General features: G+C 35.7%; 1 protein-coding gene and 1 long non-coding RNA gene across 2 annotated transcripts; both read left to right on the forward strand.

The window, feature by feature from the left end:
* The first annotated feature begins 387 nt into the window (after window positions 1-387).
* On the forward strand, window positions 388-4,453 carry LOC103491738 (sialyltransferase-like protein 1). Its single transcript, XM_008451801.3, has 11 exons — window positions 388-677; window positions 775-857; window positions 1,329-1,415; window positions 1,503-1,580; window positions 1,660-1,751; window positions 1,861-2,062; window positions 2,538-2,628; window positions 2,711-2,769; window positions 3,000-3,148; window positions 3,411-3,492; window positions 3,560-4,453. The coding sequence occupies exons 1-11, from the start codon at window positions 551-553 to the stop codon at window positions 3,950-3,952; spliced, it is 1,443 nt and encodes a 480-aa protein (XP_008450023.1). The 5' UTR covers window positions 388-550; the 3' UTR covers window positions 3,953-4,453.
* Window positions 4,454-15,147: 10,694 nt separating this feature from the next.
* Window positions 15,148-17,059, forward strand: LOC103491737 (uncharacterized). The gene is made up of 3 exons (XR_538113.3): window positions 15,148-15,315; window positions 15,476-15,562; window positions 16,748-17,059. It is a non-coding gene; the product is annotated as an uncharacterized LOC103491737 (long non-coding RNA).
* Window positions 17,060-18,120: the final 1,061 nt, after the last annotated feature.

Below are 18,120 nucleotides of genomic sequence, written 5' to 3' on the forward strand. Positions count from 1 at the left end.
ACACATTTTATCATAAAATTCTCATAAAACTACCTACCTAACCTTTCCCCCAAACACATTTTATCATAAAATCCTCATTAAACTACCCACCTAACCCTTCCCCCAAACATATCTTATCATAAAATCCCCATTAATCCTGTTCACCTAACCCTTCCCCCAAACACATTTTATCTTAAAATCTCCATTAACTCTTCCCACCTAACCCTTCCCCCAAACACATATTATTATAAAACTACATTTTTAAATCATTCCTCCAAACAAGGGTTATGATAAAACTAGGTTTAACTTTAACACTAACCTTTCCCTAAATCAACTATTCTCCCAAAGGCATCTTAAGTATTAAAGAGCTTGGGTCATCTGTAGAAAAATTGCATTAACAAAAGAAAAAGAAAAAACAAGTTGGGAGAGGGTTCGAAACTGAAAACTAATAGATATACCCGATTCAAGCTTCTTGAATTACATAGGAAGATCGGAGTCGCAGAGTGATTCGCTCTCAGTAGTCCTCTTCCTTTCTTCTTCCACCTCTCCCATTCAAGAAATCCGGTTCCAGATGAGATCTCTCAAGCCCGCCTCCTCCAGCAATGGCGTCGGCAGAAGGCTTACGCTTCTTCATCTTGTCTGTGCCGCTGCACTTTTCTCTTTTCTAGTTTTCGTCATTCAATCCTCTTTCTTTGCAGGTTTGTCCTCCTTCAATTCCTTATCTTTCCCTTTACCATTCATCTCAGTTATCATCGTTTCTTACCTGTGTTTCTCTTTTCTTGTTTCAAATTTCAGGTTATCACCAGCCTCTTGTAGATCTTAACAGGGAGGAGGTTCGGATTTTGTCGGATTTTCAGTCCAACGTTCAGCAATGCGTGGTTTGTATTATGCTTACCTTTACTTTAATTGCTTTCATTTTCTGTTCCCATTTTCTTGTTGCTGGACGAATGCAAAGAGTTCTGCTCAGGTGATAATTTCAAATGTAGTTGATTTCTGAATCAAGTGGATTTATTGATTTCAATGCTATGGATTATGATACTGTCTGTTCCATGTCCTATGCATCCTTGTGTTAGTTATGCCGTCTGATCTCCACTTTTGGTTACTTGAAGCCAGAGATTTGAGTGTTTCTTTTTTCTTTTTACCCCTCCCTCCAATAACCCTGACTATGAACCCTGTCATGGAAAATCTCACGACCTACTGTTTGTACGTATCCTGACAATGTCTACTGTCTTTCCATATACTGCATTATAGTTTGTGAAGTATTTCAAACCCTTGCATTATCTATGCGGATTACTCTCTGCGGTTTCAATAATCTTTTGAACCTCATCTGATCATAAAATTGGGTATAGGCAAACCGGGGGCTTGGACTCACTGCACATATCATTGACCACTGCAAGTTGATTCTCAAGTTCCCAGAAGGCACAAATAGTACCTGGGTCTCTCTCTTTCTCTCATCTGTGTCAATCTGCATCTCTCTTCACTCATTTTCTTTGTTGCTGATTTTTTATGCTTTGTACTGACAGTATAATGAGCAGTTCAAGATTTATGAGCCTTTGGAATACCCGTATGATGTGTGTGAGGCAATATTATTGTGGGAACAGGTTGGTAGTGGTCATCTTCAAATTATGCAATCTCTTAATAAGTATTCACGTCCATTCTAATGTGTGTTGAACTATACAGTATCGCAACATGACTACTGTCTTAACAAGAGAGTATTTGGATGCGCGGCCTGATGGGTGGTTTGATTATGCTGCAAAGAGGATAGCTCAATTGTAGGGTGACTCTCATCTTATTTCTTCAATCAATTTCTTCTGGTGGTCTTATTTGAACTAGGGACTACAAATGTTTTTGGTGCATTGAAATCTATTGATCTTTATGTAGGGGAGCAGATAAATGTTACAATAGGTCTCTTTGTGAGGAGCACCTAAATTTGATCCTGCCATCAAAACCTCCTTTCCACCCCCGGCAGTTTAAAACCTGTGCTGTTGTGGGAAACTCTGGAGATCTTCTGAAAACAGAGTTTGGAGACGAAATTGACAGTCATGATGCTGTTATACGTGATAATGAGGCACCTGTAAATGAAGTAAGCTAATTGCACTAGCCAATTCTTTCAATTATTTACTCAAGAGTATTATGTTGTTTATTGATTTATTAAAGGGCTTATTGAGATTAGCTAGTCTTTTACTCAGAAATTTGTCCTGTAAATGGTAAATTGAAGAACTCTTGCTGTGGACATTGGTGCCTTATGCATTTGTTTTGACTTAAGGCATTCTTGCACTCCTACAAATAAATTAGTTACCCGCAGTTGTTTCCCTTTCCGTTTTTCCAAGTTATCCCCAGCTGGTTTATGTGTCACTATAGACCATACTCATCAAGACATCATCGAAAAAACCATGTATTTGTTTAGAAAGATTTAGTTGATTGATTCTCCATAGTTTCTTGCCTTTGAACAGTACACTTAATACTTCACATTTTGTGACATTGATTGATTCTCCTCTGTGATCAAGTACTTTGAAAGATATTAGATACTTATATTTGACCCATATGATTCCATGTAGAAATATGCCAAATATGTTGGTCTGAAGAGGGATTTTCGTCTTGTTGTAAGGGGTGCTGCTCGCAATATGATTGCAATTCTAAATGGGTCTGGTAAGGTGTCTTACTTCTGTTCATATTAATTCAACACTATTTGAGATGTTGGGTAAAGCAATTTCTTTCTTTCTTTCTTCAGATGATGAGGTACTAGTTATAAAGAGCGTGATTCACAGAGACTTTAATGCAATGATCAAGGTAAAAAGCTACTTCATATTCTCATGTGGCAAATTGTCTTATTACTGTACTATGTGCTGACAGAAGGTGAGAAAAGATGAAAGTAGTATGAGGTTTAGGAGATGAGCTAGTTTCGGAATTGTAATGATTTTATTGGAAGGGAAAGGCTTGGTTTTCACAACTGTTTCTCTTCCTGGATGCTTTGGAAACTTATTACCTTTTGTAAAAGATTTGCATGTTTTATATTGCAGCTTATTCCAAATCCCGTTTATCTCTTCCAAGGTATTGTTCTACGTAGAGGTGCCAAGGGAACTGGAATGAAGTCTATTGAATTAGCCCTTTCTATGTGTGATATTGTTGACATATATGGCTTCACGGTTGACCCTGGCTACACTGAATGGTAAGTTTAACTTGCTGTTGCACTCAGGTAAATTGGCCTTCATTTTTCAGCTCATTTACTCGTGAATAGAGTAGGTGACTTATTTCTTGGAACTTTTATGGCTTCACTGATTACCTCACGCAATTTGATTGAACTCCCTTGTATCAGTTTCCATTTGTATTATGTCTAGACATATTCTCTCGATAACATCATTGCTTGCTTGCAGGTTGTCTCTTGTGTTCTCTTTCTTACCACTAACAAGTTGAAATTCTCTCTGGTCCAGGACAAGGTACTTCTCCACACCCAGGAAAGGCCATAATCCACTTCAAGGAAGGGCATACTACCAACTATTAGAGTGCCTTGGTGTAAGTTCTTTTAATCTAAAAAAGGTGTAACCCATGTCTATATACTCATTTGGCTTGGGCTTCTCAGGTTATAAGGATACACTCTCCCATGAGATCTAAGAGGAAGCAAGATTGGTCTGATGTTCCAGATCGAGAAATGATTAGGAGGGCTCATGCTGCGGCCTTGAGCTTGAAGAAGAGTCAGTCAGGTCAGGGCGGTGATTTGGGACAGTTTGGAAGCTGTAAAGTGTGGGGCAATGTGGAGCCTGGGACCGAAGGTCCCATCTCAGGATCCCCTGATATGAGTGATACCAGGAAACACTCAAGTTATAGTAAGTGGGAACTTACACCTTTTAACAGTTTGAGAAAAGAAGCAAAAGACCATTATAACCAGATGGAAGGGGTTTCCCTCTACAAAATGGATGGCAATAAGTTGGATGATCTTGTATGTGTGAGGCATTCTTTGGATTCTGTTGCGTAAGCATTCTTCTCAATGATGCGCTATGCATCAATACCTTAATTCGATTTAGGATTTACCCGTTCGGCATGTCTAACTGGGCTCTCTTTGCTATTTTATATGTAACACCTCAATATATATGTGCTAGTTAAGAGAATGCTTTTCTGGCTAGCCACAAGCAATAGAGGCAAAGGTAACATAGAAACCCAGTTCTTTCCGAGAGGGTCGTTGAGAAATTGTGTGCCGTTGACAAAAGATGATTTATCCTACTTGGGTTTCCATGCTGGAGTTCAGAGCGCTGTGAACTGACAAAATTACGTTTGGTTAGGATTAGGATCTTGGGAAGTAGGAAAGTGGAGTCGCTTTATTCTTTGGGTTTGTTTCTAAATAGGTTGTAAAGCTTGTATTTTATCCTCTGAAAGAAAAGTGTATCATTAGTTATTCTTGGAATTATTTGTACAAACTATTTAAGTTAAAATGTCCATTTTCTTGTTTGGCTAATGCGACAAAAACCCTTGGTCATAACTATCCTATCCAAATTATCCCATTGCATTTTATTATTTTCATTTTCGATAATATGGCTGTGTTGGAAAATTATATTGAGCCTTGGTGATAACTAAATTGAGTTGGGCTAAAGTTGAAACATTTTTTCACTTGCTTGAACAGCTCAAGTTGAAACATTTTCTAACTTGCTTGAATCACTCAAGTTAAAACATTATCTAACTTGCTTGAACCTATACAAATGTCTAAGGTGTTTGAGTTGACTGAATTGAGTTACATTGAGGTCAGAAATTTTGTGGTTGAAGTGCAAAATTGTGAAAATGAAATTTTTTGGTAAATGTGTAGAAAAAAGAGAAAAAGATAAATTTCACCGATAAGTGTGAAATTCAACGGTGATAACTATTTATCACCAACTTATGAAGTCAAATAAGTTGGAGGGTAACACTTTATCTTACTTAAATGGTTAAGTATTGCCTAAAATACTCTTAGTAGTATGTTACAGGTCATTTCTTTCTGTTTTTTTGTATCCAACATCAACCAACCATGTCAATGCCTTACTAACGTGCAAGAGAAAAAGGATTGTCTTCAATAACATAATTTAAGTCTATTAAGTTGTAGACTCACAGATAGACTCACAGAATTGAAGGTATGAGATATTAAAATTTATGGTTTTAATCTCGCACTCTCTCGTTGTTATATTTATACCGCCAAAAAGAAAAAAAAAAAACTAATAAAATATTGTAATTTTTAAACTTAAAATTATTGCAGTAGTTTTAACGTTTAATAGGTTTTTGTTTAAAGAATTGTTAAAATACTACAAAACATATTCATCCAAAACAATTTATACAATATACGGCTGGTACAAATTGATAAAATTGGAAAGCAAAAAAACAATATTAGAACTAATATTTTTCTTAGATCTTTATTTTTGATTGATTTAATCCATGGTCAATTTTGTAAATGATGAAAGTTTTGCAGAACCTTATTTCATAAAAGTTGGTCGGTATTGTTTACATAATTTTTGAAAAGATAAATTAACAACTGGTCCAAGATATATAAAAAAGAAAAAAACGAAACTTTTACCCAAAGTGTATAGTATAATTCGGTGAAATCGAGAGCATAGAATGAAGAGCAAAATTCAAATTTGATCTCTGAAGGATGAGTTAAATGTTGACGTGGGCTCAAACATAATAAATTTCAGTAAAATACACTTTTAAGTTTAAGGTTATTGTTTATTTGATTTTTAAAGTTTTAAAATAAACATTTTAGTTCTTCGAGTTTGTAAAATATTTCTAAATGGTTCCTTTGTCCATTTTACTCAAATTGACATGACATATTGTGTGAACAAATTTTAATTCAAATTGCAATTATATATTAATAGTTTTATTACGTGGCTTTTATATTTCTTTTCTCTTTTTATTTATTTATTTTTTTTATGTTTCCTTTCGCTCTCCTTTTTTCCTACCTTTCTCCTTGTTTGTAACACCTTTTCTCTTTCTCCCTCCCTTCACCCTTTCTCTTCGATTTCCTCCTCCCTTTGTTTCTTAATTTGGCACTATCTTATCGTTGGGTAACCCTCCAGGCACCAACTATTTCTTCAACTCAAATGTCTTGGTTTAAAGCTTTTCTTTTTCCTTTTCTTGAAACTCTCCACAATAACCTTGACACTTAGGCCACAATTTTTTATTAATTTACCCTCATAACAAAAAATATTAGGATTCTTTTTTATAAAATTGTCATAGTTTATGTGTCACAAGATGAGATGATATAAACTTGAAATCATCTCATATTCTTGTGCTATATAATCACAATTGCATACCACTATTGCAATAACCAAGTTAAAACTTTGTTTGGAAGTACCAAGCATCATTTACGGACCATCATTACAGTAACTGACGAGGAGAGGGTTTGATTAAATAAAGTTGAAATGGAATGAATAAATGAAGAAACTAAGAATTTAAGGACATGGATGATAGATCGATCTTTAAAGATGTTGAAATCTTATGATAGAAATTAGAATGATAAATTCTAAATTCAAAGTAAGTTGCGAGGAAGGAGAAGGGGAGAAGTTGCGAGGAAGGAGAAGGGGAGACTACGAGAGAAATGGAAAAGAAAAAAGAAAGAAAGAAAGAGGAAAAAAGAGAAAGGGTGCTGCAGATGAGAAGAAATGTGGGAAAAAGGGAGAGCGAAAGGAAACATAAAAAGATAAAAGGAAAAAAAAAAGAAAAGAAATATAAAAAGCCATCTAATAAAATAAGTAATATATAATTGCAACTTGAATTAACATTTGTCCATACAATATGCCATGTCAATTTTCCTTTAGTCAACTAATATCAAAATGGATGGAAAGTCCATTTAGAAGTACTTTACAAACTTGAGGGAGTAAAGGGTATGTGAGGTCCAGATCCGAAAAAGAGAGGCATGTTGAAAAGAAGCTCTGAAGAAAGGAATGATCATTCTAAATGGAGAGATATGATTATTCTAAAGATAAATAATGGTGAAGAAAGTTGCGATTTCAGGAAAGACGATGTGAGGATAACTATTTGCATATAAAGAGTTGTTACGACGAAGTAGGCATTTTTCGACAAGGTTAGGCACTTTGTGTAGTAATGTGAGATGAAGCTTGGTGAGAAGGAGTGGGCGTTTGATTGTCTGTCGCAAGGAGAAGGCAGTCGAGGAAGAGTTGAACATTCCAAGAAGATAAGTTTAGTGTTCCAAGGGAAACGTCTAATCCTGAGTTGAGCATTCCAAGAAGATAGTTCCAAAAGAAACGACTAATCCTAAGTTGAGCATTTCAAAAAGATAGTTCCAAAGGAAACAACTAATCCTGAGTTGAGCATTCCAAGAAGATAAGTTTAGAGTTCCAAGAAAAGCGTTTAAATCAAAGTTAACCATCGACGACGTGTCAAGTTTTGGTTAGGTGCATGACCCGATAAGTAGTAAGTTGACACGTGTAAAGTTATAATTCATAACTGGCGGGTAAAGGCTGGGATCGGTCAAAAGGATTAGTATAAATACGAGAAAAAGGATCAAGAGAATTATTGTTATTCGGAGGTGTTGCTAAGAGTGCCAAGTTGCTGCCAAGAAAACTACGTGAAAGAAGAGTGAAGTTAAACGTTTTGCAAAGAAGGAAATTAAGTGTTTTCATGAGTGACCTTTATAAGCAAAATAAGTATTTCATGAGTGACTTTTATCAGTAAAAGAAGTATTCTTGTAAATGATGTATTAAACGTATTCTCTTCGAGTCTTTAGTTTTGCATAACGAGTCTTGTTATATATGTATTGTTGTGTTGGTATTGAAGTTAATATTTAAAAAGAGAAAATAGCTGATTTCTATGTAACGATTATAATGCTCGTATGCAAGTAAACCATTAGTCTTATTCCAATCAAGTGAGTAATTGTTATGTAGTGTGCGCATAATAAACAAAGGTTTCGTGTGAACGACTTGTGAGAAAAGAAGAATTAGGAAAATACTCGAAAGCTGTGGATGGAGTGAACATCACAGTGATCTAAACGTAGGATACTGACGAGAGTGAATCCTAGTAGTTTTAGCCCAAGGAATGATTTATATCTCAGTGGAAAGGAATAAGAACCTAATGTGTGAATTTATGTGATTTGATAAAGAGGCATGGTGAGTCTGTGTTTACAAAAGGAAAATGAATTTATGTGATGTATTGTATTCCCGAAAAGGTTCTTTAAAAACTTCGCTCACTAAGTATTTGACTTACATATTGAGTTTCTCCTTCTCCAAGTGTTCTGGCGTGGAAGTCAAGTAAAGTTGGGTAATATATGTGGTTACGCGAAAAAGCTAATCAAGTTATCCGTTTTCGGATATTTTAAAGTTACTATATCTAAAGAGGGTTGCATCTCAATTTTGTGTGAAAGTTAAGCCTTCGTCTTAAGATGGGTTTCTAGACGAGTGAAGGAGAGTCAAGGAGTGACTATCTAAACACCTTATACATGGAGGAACTACGACTCAAAGCTGCATAAGAGTTGGGCAAAGTGTCCAATGTTTAGGATTTACTTTTGTACTATGCGAGAGAAAAAAATGTAATTCTAAAGCTTTGGCCTAAGAAATAAAAGATGTTGCGTTTATGTATTTTTTTTCCATTGCATTGTTTTGTTTTTACTGCTAAATAGTAAAAAGAATTAAGTTAAGCTAAGTCCAAGAGGGCTAAGTTGGTTCTTTAAGTTATTTATCAGCTGCGTTGTATTAAGGAAGTCTCCTAAGACCAAGATAGAACCTTTGCGAGGAGACTAGTTGAGAAGTAGGCGCACTAGGCGTTCAACAAACGTATAATACACGTTGAATGTCTAGGCGGCACACCTCCACTTGGTCGTAGGAAGTGGCAAAGTTGGAGCAGGGCATAACAATGTTACTTTTGAAACTTCAGCGATCAAATAGACACTAACCCCAAACTTCAAAAATCAAAAGTGTATTTTTCCTTAAATTTTTTTTTTTGTTTGGTGATTGTGTCATCTTCTCTCTTTCTATCTCATCGTCTACCTAGTCGTTACCCCTTTTTTGTTGAACTACACCATGATGGCGTCTTCATCTTCCTCCGATGAACCATGTAATCATCATCAACTTAAATCTTTTTCTTATTTTCGTTTATTTTTAATAATTGTGTGCCATTGATGTTTTATTTCCAAAACTGATGACGTCTATCTCTTCCTTCCAGATCTAGAATGAAGGGTTGTAACATTGGTCAAATTTTATGGCTTGAGGTGGGTAAAGCGCCTTCGGTTGCAAAGTTAAAGAAAAACGGCTTGAGATGGGCATCTCTCGAAACCAATTGAAATTTTCATGATTGAATGCCTTTTCAAATCAACCCAAATTACTCAATTTCAATTTTATTTGAGACCTTGCTCAACGATATATAAACGATTTGACTCTAAAATAATTATACAGGGTTAACATGGCTCTATAGATCATTTCCTAAGGCTTGATGGGACTTTAAAGTGGGTTAATAAAATAAATAAAATCAAGAGATCATTGGTTTCTTTTTTAGAACAAGAGAGAAGGGGTTAGGCCAAAAAAAATTTCATCTTTTGATGCTCTAAAGAAAATAGTATAAGGTTGTAAAGACAATAGACGTAGGAGGGGGAGTAAGATAGCAAGCACGATGTGGTGGGTTGCAATGTATGCAGAGGCAACACCAAACTGAAGGATCAATAGACATGCTAGCGAAAGCTGATCTCTAATTTACATGAAATTTGAGGATTAAAGCATGTCTACTCGCGAGATAACAAGTTGAATGCCTAGTAAGCGGAACAAACACAGTAACCATTCTAAACGCATAATAAGGACTTATTGAATGCTACGGAAGAAGAAAAGTGACGACCAAATGTTTTACAAGTTTGTGGACGTTTTGAAGAAGCTTCACATCAACATCTCGTTTGTTGATGCGTAAGAGCAAATGTCTTCCTATGTAAAGTTCTTGAAAGATATCTTGGCAAAGAAAAGAAGGATGAATGATTGCGAAACAGTGGCTCTAACGCAAACAACAAGCAATGTCTTTAAAAATGGGGTAGCCAAGAAAATGAAAGATCCTAGAAGCTTCATGGTGCATTGCTTGATAGGCGGGATGGATTTAGGTCGTGCTTTATGCGACATTGGGGTAAGCACTTATTTGATGCCTCTATGTATATTTAAGAAGTTGGAGATAGGGGAGGTACAACCAACTCACATGAGGGTCCAATTTGCTAATAGATCCATTGCCAAGCCTGAGGGCAAAATTGAAGACGTTTTGGTAAAGGTGGATAAATTTCTATTTTCTGCAGGCTTCGTTATTCTTGATTACAGAGTTAATTGGGAGGTTCAAATCATCTTCGGGTGGCCATTATCCTGTCAATTGGTCGTGCCCTCATAGATGTCCACCAAGGAGGGTTGACAATGCATTTTAATGAAGATAAAATCAAATTCAATGTTGTCGACGCGATGAAGTTTCTTGCTGATGATGAAAGTTGCAACGCAATAGAGTTCCTAGGGTGGGACTATTGCGATGAAGAAGTCTATCATGAACTGTTCAACCCTGAAGAATGTTTTTGAAGAAGAGGACCCTGAGTATGTACTGGAAGAAGTTAGCGCCGTGTCTGGCGCAAGGAAGTTTAAGTCTTTGGATTTGTAAACCAAAGGTGAGAAGAGAACGAAGCGATCAGTGGAAGAACCACCAGAATTAGAACTCAAGCCTTTACCCAACCACCAAAAGTATACATATTTGAGGGAGAAAAACACGCTACCCGTTATCATCTCTGCCTACTTGAATGTTGCAGAAGAAGAGGCGTTGTTAAATATTCTAAAAGGCCACAAAAGGCAATAGGATGGAGCGTGGCAGACATTCAAGGCATAAATCCATTCTATCGTATGCATAAGATTAGGTTGGAAGAGGGTCAAAAGGGTACCATTCAGTTCTAAAGGCGATTAAACCCCACGATGAAAGAAGTTGTAAAGAAAGAAATCATTAAATGGCTAGACGTAGGGGTGATATATTCAATTGCAATCAGTGAATGGGATGACTGTTGTGAAGAATGAGAATAACGAACTAATCCCAATGCGAATAGTCCACCACAAGAAATCGAGATTTTTCTGACTCACAAAAACGCGTAGGAAGAAATGACGTCGAAAAGTACGCCTTATCCCGACGACACTTTTTGCATGTCAGGTAAAGGAACTTTTCCCGATGCCGTGATAGTCGTCGAGAAAGATGACAACATTTCCGACGTCTGGGTGAATAGCGTCGAGAATAATAACTTATCCCGACGCCCCATGCACGCATTGGAAATTATCGGTCGAAAAAGTTTATAATTTTTTAAATATATTTGACTTCCCCCGACGCCGTACATAATGGCATTGGGAGAAGTTTATAATTTTTAAATATATTTGACTTCTCTCGATGTCGTACATAACAACATCGGAAGAAGTTTATAATTTTTTAAATATATTTAATTTCTCTCGACGCCATACATAACAACATCGGGAGAGGTTTATAATTTTTTTTATATATTTAACTTCTCCTGACGCCATGCATAATGGCGTCGGGAGTTCTCCTTTAAAACCCATTTTTTAAATCTGTTTGACAGATTTGAAAGGAAGCCGAAAAATGAGAGAGAGAGAGAGAGAGAGAGAGAGAGAGAGAGAGATTTCAAACTTTTAAAAGAGGAAGAAGTGCCATCCACCATCCGATCTTCACTTTCAATCTCCATCGTCCGATCTTCACATTCGCCCGTCGCCCTTGGCCGTCGGTAAGTCAATCTCTTCTCTTTTTTCTTCTTCTTTATTATGGTTTAGGTATTAGAAATATAATTAAACTTGTGATTGTTTTGTGGATTTGTATCAATAATGTTTAAACTATGTTTATTTTGTTGTGGATTGTGTAAATTTTGTTTTTATTGTGTTGATTTTTTGCTATTGTTCTTTATGTTCTCAATCCTCCCTTCTGGTGTAAATTTTTTGTTATTGTTGTTGATTTTGTTATTGTTTTTATTGTTCTTTATGTTCTTTATTGTTCTTTATGTTTAAACTATGTATCAATAATGTTGATTGCTAAATTTTCCATTTGTTTGTTTAGGTTTCATTCTCGATTGTGCAAAAAAAAAAAAAAAAATAGAGGATCTCCTGACGCACAAATATAGCGTCGGAAGAGCCTCTCCGGACTCATTTCCCTTGACACCGTTCCCGATGCAAATTTCTGTGTCGGAAAAGCATTTTCTGACGCTTTTCATATATCACCCAACACTTTTGTGCATCGGAAGAACTCCATTTTCTTGTATTGGTCACGGGGTAGAGGGTTTATATGGATTATCGCAAGCTGAATGCAGTAACTAAGAAAGACTACTTCCCCCTATCTTTCATTGACTAGATGTTGGATAGGCTTGCAGGAAAAGAAATTTATTATGCTTTAGATGATTATTCTAGTTATAACCAAATCACAACTGCACCTGAAGATCAACACAAAAGAATGTTCACATTTCCTTATGGCATATTTTCATTTTATCGAATACCTTTTGGCTTGTGTAATGCATCAGGAACATTTGAGCAGTGCATGATGGCATTTTCTCAGACTTCTTAGAGAGATTAGTAGAACATTTTATGGATGACTTTTCAGCATTCGGGAACTCCTTCAAAGAATGTTTGAGCAATTTAGAAAAGGTTCTAGAGAAATGTGAAGAGACACGACTCATTTTGAACTAGGAGAAGTGTCACTTCTTGGTTAGAGAGAAAATTGTGCTTGGACACAAGATCTCCAACGAGGGATTAGAAGTGACCCCGCGAAGATTGATGTGGTGAGTCAATTTCCAGCGCCTTCAGATGTTTAGCCGTTGAGGTGTGTTTTGGGACATGTAGGATTCTATAAAAAATTTATTAGAGGATTCTCCCAAATCACCAAGCCTCTCAGTAACCTGTTATATGATGATCAACTTTATATCTCTGATGAAAAATTCAACCTGGCGTTTCAGACCTTGAAAGACGCATTAACCTCAATGTCTATCCTCGTCATGCCGGATTGGTCATAACCCTTTAAACTCATGTGTGACGCGAGTGATGTGACAGTAGGGGCTATGCTAGGTAAGAAGAAAGACAAAGTGATCCACCCTCTTTACTACGCGAGTAAGACTCATAAGAAAGCTTAAGAGAATTACACCACTATTGAAAAGGAGTTGCTAGCAGTAGTTTTTGAAATCGAAAAGTTCAGGAGCTACATTGTGGGCTCCAAAGTAACTGTACACTCTGATCATTCTGTGATAAGATATTTAATGGCAAAGAAGGATGCAAACCGTGGTTAATTAGATGAGTGTTATTGCTCCAAGAGTTTGATTTGGAGATTATAAGCCGCAAAGGTACGAAGAACCAGATGGCATATCACTTATCACATCTCAGCAACGAAAAGTTTCAACGCGAGAAGAGAGAAATTGAAGATGGATTTCCAGATGAGCAACTCTTTCGCATTGAAGTAAAAGAACTTTGGTATGAAATTTATTATTTGGTATGTAAGACGTGGCCGCAAGGCTTCAACAACCAACAGAGGAAGAAGTTGTTTCATGAATGTCATTTTCATAGATGGGATGTGCTCTTTCTCTACAAATTGGGGCCAGACCAAATATTGAGGCGATGCGTCTCTGAATATGAAACAGCTGAGATACTAGCCAAATGTCATAAAACACCATATGGAGGGCACTTTGACGAACAAAAGACGACTATGAAAGTTTTGCAGAGTGGGTATTTTTGGCCTACTCTATTTCAAGATATAAGGAATTTTATGGTCAAGTGTAACCGGTGCCAAAGGACAAGAAATATCTCTCATCACAATGAAATGCATCAGCAACCCATTTTAGAGATTGAACTCTTTGATGGGTGGGGAATATATTTTATTGGACCACTTCCTCAATCTAGTGGCCATATCTACATCTTGCTGGCCATGGACTATGTTTTAAAGTGGGTTGAAACCAATCATGTTCAAAGAACGATGTGGTTACAGTCAGCAAATTTTTGAAGAGAAACATTTTCACGCGATTTGGGACACCCAATGCCTTTATAGACGAAGGATCTCATTTCATCAATCGCATCATAGCCAAATTGTTATTGAAGTACAATATAAACCATGAAGTTGGAACCGCCTACCAACCCCTGATAAATGGTCAAGTGGAAGTATCTAATTGAGAAATCAAGAAGATATTGGAAAAAGTGGTCAATTCATCCCATAAGGACTGGACGGATCACTTGGATTATGCACTATGTGCTTATCGCACCGTGTACAAGATGCCTTTGTCTCCTTACGTGCTAGTCTTTGGGAAAGCCTACCACTTACCTTTGAAGTTAGAACACAAGGCATTATTGATGTGCAAAAAGTAAAGTTCAATCATCAGGCCGCAGGAGAGGTAAAGTTACTGCAGTTAAACGAGCCTCAAGAATGGTGTTATCAAGCTTATAAGAACGCCAAGATTTACAAATAAAAGACGAAAACGTGGCAGAATAGCCACATTCGTAGACGCGGATTGTATGTCGAACAAAAGGTATTACTTTTAAATTTGTGTTTATGTCTGTTTTTTAGAAAACTTCGTTCACGATGGTCAAGACCATTTTTGGTTAAACAAATCTTCCCACATGGTGTTGTGGAGATCACCTCGTTGGACGGGATCAATGTGCTTAAGGTAAATGGACAAAGACTCAAGGCGTATCTTGAAGATGAAGAACACATTAAATCTTCTATGGGTTTAATGTAAAACATCTTCATAAACAGTACCATAAAACGCATTGATGCGTTTGTATCGTATCACATGACTAATTTGTATGCAAAACGCATCACTTTTGAGCATCTTTTTTCGCTTTGTTTTCTTTATTCTTTCTTTTCACCTTTTTCATTTTATTTATTTTTTCTTGCATTTTATTGCTTTCCTTTATTGCTTTTTTTACCGCTTTTTTAGTTTAGATTAGTTTATAACATATTGTGCCTATAGGAATATGCGAGAAGAGCATTACATGAGACGAGGGTAGAATAAAAGTACACACTACTGGAAAAATGGGTTTTAATGATACTACTAATCAAGACATTGTTTGGTTAAAAATAAAAAAAGGGTGAGGTGGAGTAAAATGTGTCGTTGAAAATAAAAAGATGCAGAGTTTTTCTTTACATAATTTTCATGTCGTTAATTAATGTCATAATTTTTGTGTCATTAAAATTTGTTTGTAATAAAAAAACCTTAATTCCCAAATTTAAAAAAATTTCCTTCTTCTTCGTACATGCGTTCATCCCTCGAAAAACCATTCGTTTACACTCGCATCAGTCATCTCCTAGGCTCTCGAAAAACCCTCGCATCATCTTGCACTGCCATCATCTCCAAGTCTTCCGTCGTCCGATGCTTCTCCTTATTCCCTCCTCCATCTGGTTCTTCTCGCGATGATAACTCCTTCAAATGGATCTTACATTATCCTTCTCTCTCTTTTTTTTCTTAGATTTGTTTCCTTCTCTCTTTCCTTTTATCTATTTTCTTTATTCTGGAATGTACTGATTTATGTTGAAATCAAATTCTTGTTTTGCTGTTCAGATGGATTAGTACGACAGAATGGAGAAGCCTAGGGTTGAGATTTTTTGTGTGAATGGTGGAAAAAATCGGGGTATCTGGAATTTCAAGGTATGAGTGGTGGGAAAAATCAGGGTATCTAGAATGACACCTCTCACTTTTTGTGTGTAGTTGTAGTTATGTGGGAAAAAATTTATTCTTAGCTGTGCTTCTTGAATTTCCATTCTTCTTCTTTTTCTTCCCACCATTTATGGTTGCTCTTCTTGAATCTCCCTGGCACATACTACCCTTTTCTCCTTTTTATCTTTTCTTATTCTTTCTTGTTCTTTTTGCCTTAGATTTGATGTTGGTTTTTGACCAACCCCATTATATTTTTAACTTCTTCCACTACTGTACTTTTGTTGCTATTTACATCGTGTTGTGGATTGAGTTTTCAATTTCTTATGTTGAATGTCAAGTGGGTTTTCATGTGGGTATCTTACCCATTTGTATTTTACTCTGAACCTTGCATTGGTTTGTTGATGTGAGACTGACATTCGGGTTTTGATGTATTTGAGGTGAATTTCATTTCCTACTGTTGATTTGAAATAGGATCTATATTGTTGATAGCTAATTTCTTCTTTATGTGAGGTGCTTTGATGTGAGCTATGAATGCCGTTTTTCTTCTTTCAGATTGTTTTTTTCAATTGGATGGTTTCCTTTATATTTGTTGGCAGCATTAGCTTCTTGGATTATTGAATTACACTATGATTCTTTATACATATGGTACTTCTTTTTAAGGATTTTCTTTTTCCTATATTATGCAGTATTATAGTGAGCTTCATCTGTGTAAAACATACAAAATAACTTCAGAAGCTAAGATATACATTCTTTAAATTTTCTTCTTAAATTTTTTTCATGATCTCAATTTTTCTTTATCTCGAAGTTCATGATCTCAAACATTGTGAGACTTACAATACAATTAACTTTGAAGTTTCTTTTTTTTTTTTTTTCTTAAGGTTTTGTATACAAAAGATGGTTCCTAACAATTATTGCTTTCTTTCTTAATTTAAAAAAAAAAAAAGCCTGTTAAGGCTTATGTCCATATATCAACATTTTTCTAGTCTTGAAGTGCTAGATATTTTGTTGTTCAAAATTGCTTTATAATTCATTTATAAATTTAGGAAGGGTAGAAAGAAGCCTAAGGAACAATATTTCACTCTTGCAAGAGAAAAGCATTAAAAAAATAATTCACATGTATTATCTCAAGATTTCTGTTATTCATAACTTATGTGAACAATGTGGTTCTTTTTATAGGACAAGGTGCGGAGGCTACGTTTCAATATGGTAATGCAGAAGTTCAATGGGGCAAGTGAATTTTATGGTGGTATGTTATGTGACACGACATGAATTTCAAGTAGTTCTATATGCTAACTTAAATTTGAACTCATCAATAAGTGCAAAAGCCAAAGAATAGGACTCAATTTGTTGCATATCAATATGTATCAATAAAGTGATTAATTTCAACAATGGATAGAGTAAGATTGTTTGGAGACCCTTGAGACTAGAAATCTTTTTTCACACGAGATTTTCGGAGAAATTTGATTCGTGGAGTTGAACTTGTGTTGATATTGTATTTATGTTGATTTGATGCGATGTGGTTCGATTTCTAGAATTTGATCCTCTGATTCTCTCTCGATTGGATGCTTACGCTTGATTTGAGTAAGCGAAGCACGTGATGTTCTTGAAGTTGGAGTCTTGAAAGAAAGTTTGTATCTTCGAAGAAGCTTTAATCTTCGAGGGTGTTCTTGAAGTTGAAGACTTGGAAAAAAGCTTGGATCTTCAAAAGAGCTTCAATCTTCGAAGGTGTTCTTGAAGTTGGAGACTTGGAAAAAAGCTTGTATCTTCAAAGGAGTTTAAATCTTCGAAGGTGTTCTTGAAGTTGGAGACTTGAAGAAAGTTTGTATCTTCAAAAAGCTTCAATCTTCGAAAGTGTTCTTGAAGTTGGAGTCTTGGAAGAAAACTTGTATCTTTAAAGGAGCTTCAATCTTCGAAGGTGTTATTGAAGTTGGAGACTTGGAAGAAAGCTTGTATCTTCAAAGGAGTTCTTCGAGGATGGTTGACTTCAGGAGCTAAGGAGGCTTCTATCTCTTGGGAGAATTCTTTCTAGACGTTCTGGAGTCAAAAATTTCTAACTCGCACAAATGAAAGAACTCCTCTATTTATAGAGTTCCCTGGTAGGCTTTTATGGACTTGAGCCTGTTCTGGTCCATGGACCATATCCATGGGCTCAATCACATGGATTTGCGTCATATTTTATTTTAGGTTAAATTAAGCTTATTTTTGGGCTCAATTGCATTTTATCCTAATTAAATAATATTTAATTGAACCAAAGAAATTAATTTGACCCAATTGTCATAATAAAAACACGTCACATCATTAGAATTGTCCAATTTGTGTTTAAATTTAATTTGAGATAAATGCCAAATATGAGCATTTTTTTACTCAATTTGACATATCCAATTAATCAAACTATGAATTTAGTACATGAATTTGTTTTAAATTTGAAATAATAGTTGGGATATGACCGATCCTTAATTTAGAAAAATTCAAGGTTTTATCCAGAATTTACTTTAATTTGAGGATAAAAATTTAAGTTTGATGATGGTTTGATTTGATTTTAATAATTT

The sequence above is a fragment of the Cucumis melo genome, chromosome 6 (genome assembly GCF_025177605.1).
Source record: "Cucumis melo cultivar AY chromosome 6, USDA_Cmelo_AY_1.0, whole genome shotgun sequence".
Lineage (NCBI taxonomy): Eukaryota > Viridiplantae > Streptophyta > Magnoliopsida > Cucurbitales > Cucurbitaceae > Cucumis > Cucumis melo.